The 10,209-nt window shown below is 51.9% G+C and overlaps 1 protein-coding gene across 1 annotated transcript; it reads right to left on the bottom strand.

Annotated features, from left to right (window-relative positions):
• Positions 1–92: 92 nt before the first annotated feature.
• On the bottom strand, positions 93–7,240 carry Asb16 (ankyrin repeat and SOCS box containing 16). The gene is made up of 5 exons (XM_052195660.1): positions 6,940–7,240; positions 6,060–6,327; positions 2,922–3,414; positions 2,506–2,619; positions 93–1,497 (listed from the first exon to the last, which is right to left on the bottom strand). Exons 1-5 carry the CDS (start codon positions 7,238–7,240, stop codon positions 1,312–1,314), a joined length of 1,362 nt encoding a protein of 453 aa, XP_052051620.1. The 3' UTR covers positions 93–1,311.
• Between the last annotated feature and the right edge of the window lie 2,969 nt (positions 7,241–10,209).

Here is a 10,209-nt window from a genome sequence, read left to right on the forward strand (position 1 = left end):
TATTCATAGAACTGACTTGCCTTGAAAAGCTTTCTCCTAAGGGTGGGTGGGCACCTTTTGTCTCTGGGTCCAAAAGTAAGGAAGGGCAGCTTTCTAGCTTTCTGGGCCCCCGAAGCCACTCTAGAGCGACTGCCATTTAAGATTCTATGCAGCTTTTGGGCAGAAGGGAGAACACATCATAAATGCCTCTTCAAAGGCTACAGCCCCGGCCTCAGACTCAGTAGTAATTGCATAAGCACAGAGGTAAAGGCAGGCTACCACGGGAGTGGTCACAAACTAGAGTTCTGTAGATAGAGTGTTGTCCAGGCCAAAAAATGGGGAAGACTGTGCCAAGCTTTATTCACCGGTACTGAAAACAGTTTTCCAAGAAGGGCTCAGTTCTGGAAGTGGTAACCAGTTTCCTGAGCCTGCATTTCTGGGCCTGTGTATAGAGGAGATGAGAGAATACGACAGAATCTTGCCTACATCTTGCTCAGGCGTTTCTTCTCATTTTGTTTTGGAGACAGGGTCTTACATAGCCCAGGCTGCTTTGTGAGCTCTAGCTTCTGCCTCCCAGATGATGTCACTGCTCCGTGGAGGGTTAGAGTCTGCAAACCTAGGGTCTCACACACACCGGGCAGGTGCTCATCTCGAGCTCCACCCCAGGCCCTGCTGAGGTCTCACTTTAGCCAGAAGGTTGGGAAGAGCCACTAAAAGGAACTGTCAGAGTTGTGCCTTTAACAGAGGAGAAGGGGATGGGGGAGAGGGACTCCATGACCGGGGGATGGGTGTTGGGGGGAACCACAGTGATCTAGCTATAAAATGATAAATTAGTGGAGGAGAAAAAGATCATTCCCGCATCTAGGATGTGGGTTTCCTTAAGAGCTAGAGGTGTGTGACTCTGGAATGGGTCACTTGCTCAGCAAGGTGTCGAGCCTGGGGTTCTGCACCTAGTGCCGAGAACTTTCCTTGAAGTTCTATCCAGAGTCTGTATAGAATACACAGGCCAGGAAGCAGGGTCTCCCCTCCGCCCACCCTCAAACCCCCAAGATCTTGCTAGGTTTGAACTTAAAACTACTGCCTCAGGCTCCTGAGAACTGGGGTCTGAGGTATAAGCCATCAAATCTAAAGGCCTGTCACCATGAAACGGACAGAGCAGGCATATAGGTGACAAGGAAAAGCTGCACAAGGGGTCAGTTGCTTGTAGCTTGCCATCTACTTATGGGCAGAGAAGGTTTGAAGGTCAGCGGGTGACTTAAGATGTCAGTGGAGGCCTGCAAAGTGCAGAGGAAGCGGGCCTTGTGTTTCCAGGGCTGCGTGGAAGGTCAGTGCTCACTGGATTCGCCCCTCCACACGCAGCAGCAGGTAGTCTCTGAGCAGTGGAGGCAGCTGGAGCTGGGTGGCACCCTGCCGACAGTTGCCACCCAACTGAGTGCGGACAGCCAAGCGGGCCAGGTGCTGCAGCCGTCTTGGCTGGTTTTCCATGCTTACGGCTGAGCTGTAGAAGGCTTCATGTTCCTAGGCCAGAAGGAAGGGAGGATCGGGTGATCTAATACCCCTGATTTTGCCCTTCCAGAAGATAATTCAGTGATAGAGGGCCAGGGCATTTTATCTTTTTGGGGGATAGGGTGGGGAGGGTTTCAAGATAGGGTTTCTCTATGTAACAGCCCTTGCTGTCCCGGAATTCTCTTTGTTGACCAGGCTGGCCTTGAACTCACAGAGATCTGCCTGCTTCTGCCTCCCAAGGGCTGGGATTAAAGGCATGCACTACCACATCCTGCTTGGAATTTTTTTTTTTTTGTTTTGTTTTTTGTTTTTTTGGATTTGGTTTTTTCGAAACAGGGTTTCTCTGTGTAGCCCTGGCTGTCCTGGAACTCACTTCTGTAGACCAGGCTGGCCTCGAACTCAGAGATCCACCTGCCTCTGCCTCCAGACCAGGCTGGCCTCGAACTCAGAGATCCACCTGCCTCTGCCTCCCAGAGTGCTGGGGATTACAGGCGTGCGGCACCACCGCCCGGCGGAAATTTTTTTTAAAGATTTATTTATTTTATGTATATGTGTAAACTGTAGCTATCTTCGGGTGCACCAGAAGAGGGCGTCAGATCCCATTACAGATGATTGTGAGCCACCATGTAGTTGCTGGGAATTGAACTCAGGACCTTTGGAAGAGCAGTCAGTGCTCTTAACCACTGAGCCAGCTCTCCAGCTTCTGCTTGGGAATTTTTTACTTAGCACCCTGCCATAGACTGATTTCCATCATGGGCCACTCCCACCCCAGAAGTGCTGGTGGGATTCCCACCAAATCATAGCTGACTGATTTATAAATGTCTGTCAGCAGGGAGCTAGAAGTATAGAAGATCAAACTTCTGTCTGCACTGTTCCAGACAGGCCAGGAACCCAGGAGTTTGACCCTCTTTTGCCTGGGGTCTGCCTTCCTCCTCTGGACCTGGTCTTGAAGCTCAAAGGGAGAGGCCTCTGGCCCCTCTAGCCCCCTAGTAAAGAACTTGGTCCTTGGAGAAGACATACCTGCCACAGCTCTGGGAGCACTGCCTCCACCCAGGTGTCACAGGATGGGACACATGGATAGACATTAAGGAGGACTTCCAGGGCCCGAGGAAAGTTGGCACAGTGTTTCAGCATCTGGAAATCAAAATAGGTGTTTAGTAGGAGTCCCGTGTTGCCCCAACTAAGGCAAGCCCAAGGCTGGCTAATACAAACGGCCCCAGACAACGCCTCAGCCTGCCCTGTCCACATACATTCCAAGCTCCTGGCCCCAGTTTCCTTGACTTCTTTTGGATACCCTCTCCCCTCTGCAAAGATGGGCATAGTCCTCTAAGTAACTAAGAGAAGCTTTTGATCTAGACCTTTCCAGTCGGGGCATTTCTAGCCTAGGATTCCCGGTTCCGGTTGGCACCTCCTTCCTCCGGCCCTCCCAAGCACACCTCTGGGCGAACCGGCTGAGCTCCATAGTCCAGCAGCGCTGCAAAGAGGACCTCGGGCTCCCAGTTGGGGGCGTCCTGTACCGCTTGCAGCGCGCAGTCCATTGGTGTGTGGCCCGCCCCATTGGTGACTCCAGGGTTTGCCCCGTGGCGCAGCAATAGCTCGGCCAGACCTCCGCAACCATTAGCACAGGCGTTGTGCAGTGGTGTGTGGCGCTTGCGACCTGCAGCCTGGGGATCCGCCCCGGCTTCCAGGAGCTGCCGCGCTGCAGCCTCGTGCTGCCGGCTGCTGCCCGGCCCCTCTGCTCCAGCGCACGCTGCGTTCAGCGCCGTCTCTCCCTGGCTGGTGCGCAGGGCCACGTCTGCACCGTTCTGCAGGTAGAGGGCCACATGTTTTTCCAGGCCACGAGCTGCAACCACATGCAGGGGCGTGACTTCGCTCCCTTGCGATGCCACATTCACAGACGCTCCAGCCTCCAGCAGCAACTTGGCGCACCTACGGACAGGGTGCAAGGCTTGGAAGACATCCTAGGGACCCCAAGATCTGCTATCACTACACATATCCTTCCGACACCTCTGCTTGGAGGTCTGGCCTAGTGTTCCCCATCTGGTCATAAAACCCCCATTACAAACAGCAGAGTTATGGGGCCAGCTGAAACTGTCAGAAGTATCTTGAATTTTCAGATATAAAAAGTTATGCCCCAAATAGTCTAGTCAGCAGCCAAGAGCACATACATAGCCTTAATGGATGTATATGGCAGAATCCAGGGAGTCTACCATCACCAGAACGGATTTACTTTTTTTCTATAGACAGGGTTTCTCCATGTAGCTCTCTGACTTTCCTGGAACTCACTCTAGACCAGGCTGGCTTCCAACTCACAGGTCCGCTTGCCTCTGTCTATCCTCCCTTTTCCCCCAGTGCCAGAATTATTTCTTTTGTGCTAGGTGTGAACCCCAGGTATGCTAGGTAAGCTATCACTGCTACACCTCTCTTCTGCTAGCCTCAAACACTACATAGCAGCCGAGCGGTGGTGGCACACACCTGTAATCCCAGCACTCTGGGAGGCAGAGGCAGGCGGATTTCTGAGTTCGAGGCCAGCCTGGTCTACAGAGTGAGTTCCAGGACAGCCATGGCTATACAGAGAAACCCTGTCTCAAAAAAACCAAAAAACAAAAAGCAAAAACAAACAAGCAAACAAAAAAAACAGTACATGGCAGAAAACGACCTTGACCTTCGGATCTCTCTTCTTTCTACCCACTTGGATTACAGGCGTGCCCCGCCATGCCCATGTGGTGCCAGTGACCAAAGTCAAGGCTCCATGCCTGTTTGTTAGCACGCTACCAAATGAGCCACAACCCCAGCTTCTGGTCTCCTAACATGTTAATAAGGCAAGATTTGGAAAACTCATATGACACATGGAATATTAGGTATATTAGAAAAAAAATTTGACTACCCTTCCTCAACAGGCTTTGTTCACTTGGTCAAGGAAAGCCTTTAGGGACTTCTCTACTTTTCCTTAGAGAAAACAAGCAAAATCAAAGAAAGCATTTTAGGGAGAAACTGTTTCTCAGTCTCAGAATTCTTAGAAAAAATTATAGGCCAGCACATTGTTGTAGCAAATGTGCTACAATATGTCGCACAAATGTACCTACTGTGGTGACAGAACATGAGCTGCACTAAATGGCCAATGAAAGAAAACCAATGGTAATTTATAACAGAAAAGGAATAAAACAGAAGCAGCCACTGGGAAGCCAGGGACAGATCATGTTAGTGGAACCCAGATAACTGGAGATCCCAGGGGTAAAGTGCCCAGGGCCAGGAACTGGGAACCATCACCTCCGGCAAACTACCTAGTGTAATGCTTTGATGTTGTTGTTTTGAGACTAGGTTTTTCTGTGTAACAGTCTGGCTATCCTGGAACTCTCTTTATAGACCAGGCTGGTCTTGAGTCCACAGAGAGATCTACTTCTGTAGTAAATTCTTTTTTTTTTTTTTTAAAGAAGTTTTTATTTATGAGTGCATTGTAGCTATATTCAGACATACCAGGACACACCAGGAGAGGGCATCAGATCCCATTACAGATGGTTGTGAGCCACCATGTGGTTACTGGGAATTTTTTTTTTTTTTTTTTTTTTTTGAGACAGGGTTTCTCTGTGTAGCCCTGGCTGTCCTGGAACTCACTTTGTAGACCAGGCTGGCCTCGAACTCAGAAACCCACCTGTCTCTGCCTCCCAAGTGCTGGGATTAAAAGCGTGTGTCACCACCGCCCGGCTAGGGAATTGAACTCATGACCTCTGGTAGAACAGTCAGTGCTCTTAGCCGCTGAGCCATCTCTCTAGCCCTCTGCAGTACATTCTAAATGTTGACGTATCTTGACTTTATTATTATTATGATGATGATGTTGACATATCTTGATTTTTCTATTATTATTTATTTATTTATTTATTTTATTTTATTTTTTTTGAGACAGGGTTTCTCTGTGTAGCCCTAGCTGTCCTGGAACTCACTCTGTAGACCAGGCTGGCCTCGAACTCAGAAATCTGCCTGCCTCTGCCTCCCAAGTGCTGGTATTAATGGCGTGCACCACTACCGTCCGGCTATAATTAAGTCTTTTTTGTTGTTGTTGTTTTTTGTTTTTCTGGATTTGTTTTTTTTGAGACAGGGTTTCTCTGTATAGTCCTGGCAGTCCTAGAACTCACTCTGTAGACCTGTAGACCAGGCTGGTCTCGAACTCAGAAATCCACCTGCCTCTGCCTCCCAGAGTGCTGGGATTACAGGCATGCGCCACCACCACCCGGCTAATTAAATCTTAAAAAAAAAAAAAAAAAGGAGTGTGAGGCTAGCCTTGGCAACATAGATTCTGTCTCAAAGTAGAAGGAAAACCAGACACAGTACTGTAGTTCCAACCACAGGAGACCCGACACCCTACTCTGGCCTCTGCAGGCCCCTACACACGTGCATGTACACATACACATTTATGCATAAGAAATAGTTAGACCTCCTTCTACATGTGAAAACGTAATATGCAAGGTGCTTTGAAGACAACGAAGCTTGGTCAAGTCACCTTTGCACCTAGGCAGGGGAACTGTGCACACAGATATACATTTCCCATAAAACCATTCCAGGCCGCGGGCACTTACTGCAAAGACTCAGGAGCTGTGCAGAGGTGCAAGGGGGTCATGCCCTCCTCAGACAATACGTTAGCCTTGGCACCAAATGTAAGCAGCAGCCGGACACAGTCGGGATGGGCTTGAGCACAGGCCTCGTGCAAGGCAGCGCGTCCTCCTATACGGGCATCAAGCTCAGCTCCCTGCAGAATGAGGTGCCGGGCGCAGTCTGTGTAGCCTCGGGCCACAGCAATGGTAAGAGGTGCTGTCTGTTTGGTCTTTGGAGTCAGCACCCAGAATCCTGAGGAGGAAAAATGGGACTGTGGAACTTTGTATGGGGGATGTGGGGAGAGCATCTGTCTGTGACTAACAGTGGGTGCCGGCCTTCCCAAGGTCTAGCTTACTGAGCACAGAGCCAAGCTGCACCCGTGCTTAGGGGTCCACTCCAGTCCTGAACTGAGAGTATATATCGGAAGAGCCTTTTAAAACACTTTCTGTTTGGTGCATACCTGTAATCCCAGCACTTGGGAGGCAGAGGCAGGCAGACCTCTGAGTTCGAGGCCAGCCTGGTCTACAGAGTGAGTTCCAGGACAGCCAGGGCTACACAGAGAAACCCTGTCTCGGGGAAAAAAAAAAAAAAAAACCCAAAACAAAACAAAACAAAAAACTTTTGGAGACTGGGCTTAGTGGCTCACACCCTTAATCTCAACATTAAGGAGGCGGAGGCAGGTGGATCTCTGTGAGTTTGAGGAAAACCATGGTTGGCCTCAACTGTTTAGGAAGGAGCTAATACGGGTGGCTATGAGGGAGAGTCCATTCTGGGGTCTTTATGGAGAAGTGGGGTATGGCTTCTTCTTCCCTTCCCAGCCCCCACTCCTCTCCCTCTTCTGCCCCCCTAGATGGTGCTCCCTACCCTGCTCCGCTGACCAGGCCAGCTGGTTGCTCACAGTCTCCACAATCATGTTGGCAGCTTCTTCATCTTGGAACAGGATCTGGACCTGCTGGAGGTCCCCAGAGAACAGGGCACTGTGGACAGCTGGGTCCCGGCAGGAGCGACGGGGCCTAAGGAGCCGGGCCTGGGGACTAGGGAGGTCCCTGTGGCTGCGGCACTGATGGGCTGCAGCCCTCCTCCGGTCCTCCCAGTCCAGCCACTCCCTCTGTAGGCGGAGAGCACGCAGTGAGGAGGATGTGAAAGGAAAGGTCTCCCGTGCCATGAGGGGCCCAGGGGTCTGGGCTGTGCTGCCAGGCAGAGGACCGGTCCTTGTCCCAGCTCGCACCTTGCTCTGGGGAGCCACCCTGCCCCCTTCCTGGTAAGCTGGAAAAGCAGCTGAGGCTATAAATAGACCCCTCACTGCATTGGTAAACAGTTTGCCTCGAGTCATGATCTTAATGCAGATAGTATTGGGCCAGGCCCTGACTGGTACCCTTCCCACTGACCCGCAGGTCCTCAGCCAAGGTCACATCTGGATCCCACTTCTCCAGAGGGAGCCTTCTAGTTGAAGCAGTCAACCATGAGATGGGTGGGCAGGACAGGGCAGGGTGAAGTTGGCAGAAGCCCAGGATGGCCCACAGACCTCAGGGGAGATGGAGAGAGATTCCGAGAAGCCAAACAACTCTTCCTGAATTTGAAGTAACAGTAACCACTGTACACATGCACTATGCTTTCTAGAATTTAACTCACTTTCAGTTCTATCTCCCCTCAGATGACTAGTCAGTGATGCAATACAAGACAGATTTGGTCAGGAAATGAGAATGCCGCCGGCCGGCCGTGGTAGTGCACACCTTTAATCCCAGCACTTGGGAGGCAGAGGCAGGCAGATTTCTGGCTCACAATCGTCTGTAATGAGATCTGACGCTCTCTTCTGGTGTGTCTAAAAACAGCTACAGTGTACTTACATATAATAATAAATAAATCTTTGTGCCAGAGCAAGCAGAGGTCCTGAATCCAATTCCCAGCAACCACATGATGGCTCACAACCAATATGAGTACATACAGTGTACTCATACACATACAATAAATAAATCTTTAAAAAAAGGTAAAACAGACCCGAGTTCATATAGCTTGTAGGGGTGTGCCAAAAACTCCAGTGGGCCACACTTTAGATTAAGTACCCTAGAGGGTACTGCTCTGTGGGGTAGACAGTTGAGCGAGCCTCTTCTGTCCCCTCATGCCCAAGCTGGACACCTTCTCTACCTTCGGTGACTAGTTTTTTTCTCCCAGGTTTCTAAGGGGACTCCGGTGCCTGACTGCCGCATCAAGGGATTGACCTAGGAAGTGAGACTGAAGGGATGAGGCCTTTAGGACACTGTACACCATTCACTGTAGGAGGAAGTAGCTGTGCTCCCAGGAGCCTCTAGGGGGAGGAACGAGGCCGGGGGACCCACAACAGCTGGCGGACTGGCTGGCAGGGGAAGAGGGTGGAGGGACGTTAGAGGGCCCTGCCTCCAGGGCTGCAGGCTCCTGGGTGTCTCAGCAATGCAACGTGGGTCCCTCCTTGCTCCCAGTGGGTGCTCCTACCCACTGTCCAGCAAGCTCCCCTCCTCTGTATCCTCCACTTCCCCCTGGCCACAGGCCCCCACACAGAATCTGTCTCTCCTACAGTTCTGTCCTCTGCTTCAGTTCTTAGCCTGGACCAGTCTAGCCTGTGAGTGTCTCCTTCCTCTGACCACAGGCAGCACTGTCAGTCACCTATCCAAGAAGGTCACTTTCCTTAAAAACGCCTGCAACTTGGCTCAGGCTCTTCCACAGAAGTCCCAAATCCCTGGTCCGGCCCTACGCCACACAGCACTCTCACCAGGCTCTTTACCCTTCCCAGTGGCTTGGGATCTCCTAATTCACCCATCCAAGACAACGTGTTGTGTTGGTGGAGGTGTCCCTGCAGTACCAGCTACTCAACTAGAAGGACATCGGATGGGTTTGGCAAGGAACGCGTGCCACAGTGCCAGAGACATCATGGTACTTCGAGAAATGTGGGCTCCAGGGCAGGCCCTGGCGTGGGCAGTCTTGACACAATGTTAGGAGCACTTGGCTCACGGCAGGCCGGCCTCTCCTCAACACTGAATGAAGGCCCTATTCTCTGCCTGAGCAAACCCTCATCCAGCCACCCGAGTGGGCGGCACCGCCCTCACCCTCTGTTCGGTCTCTCTGTGCTTGGTCCCGGCTTCTTGGTGGTGTTTCAGGGAGGGGGACCCCAGATGAAGAGTGAGATCATGCCCAGTGAGGGTTTGAAGATCCTCAGAGAAAGGCATGTCTATGGACACAGCTGTGATTAACCCCACTGGAAGCCATACCATGTTTTAATTGCCCTGCTGGTGGCCTGGCTGAGCTCCCACTGCTGAGTTCCCAGGGTTGGGAGTCTGGCACAGGCGGGTGGGGCCAAGAGGGGCCCAAGTGGTGGGTGTCCCTTGCTCCCCCAGGCGTCTAACAGTCATAGCCTAACCTCTGCCCTGCCTTCTTGCCTTCCAAGCCTGAAAGTGCTTACCACAGCTTTTTCCCTCAGAGATACCAGTGCGTAGGTTTTGACGTGAGCTTGAGGCAGAGAAAGGAGGGTCCACAGGAGGCCAGAGGTTGACCTGGAGGGAACAGAGCCAGAGCATCTGGTGCTCAGTCGGCCTCCGAGCTCAGTCTGGGTGCAGTGAAGCACCAAGGAACTAGGATGTCAAACAGTTTGGGCTTCGCTGAGGCTGGGCAGGAGGGACCAGGGCTCAAGGTGACCAATTACAGATACAAGGTGGTCTGGATGACATGGCCACCTAGTTGGGCCTGACCCAGGTCCAGGCCAGAGGCAGAGTTAGGCACTAGCTGCAGGCAGAGGGGGAGGGGAGCATGCGAAAGCACAAGGCGTTGGGGAGTCCGGCGCTGCCCTGGCCTCCAGCACGCGGCCTTTTGGCCTGACACCCTACAGTCCGCAGCTTGAGAGCTGCGTGCTGATCCTCCATCAGACTCACAGATCAGTCTCAGAGCAGCGTGCGGAGGCTTTCCCTGGCAGCTGTCAGTAGCAGCTGAGGTGGCTCTCAATCTCCTGTAACTTAGCTCCAGGTCTCTGAACTTGCTGTATCTAGGCAAGCTAGCTAGCCAGTGAGCCCCCAGGGCTCGTCTCTGCCCTGCTGCCTGGGGTTACTGGTGGATGACATTGGGTAACCTTACACTGACCTTACTCTTACTCTGGGTCTCATTTTACCT

This window comes from Apodemus sylvaticus, chromosome 10 (assembly GCF_947179515.1).
Source record: "Apodemus sylvaticus chromosome 10, mApoSyl1.1, whole genome shotgun sequence".
NCBI classification, from domain to species: Eukaryota; Metazoa; Chordata; class Mammalia; order Rodentia; family Muridae; genus Apodemus; species Apodemus sylvaticus.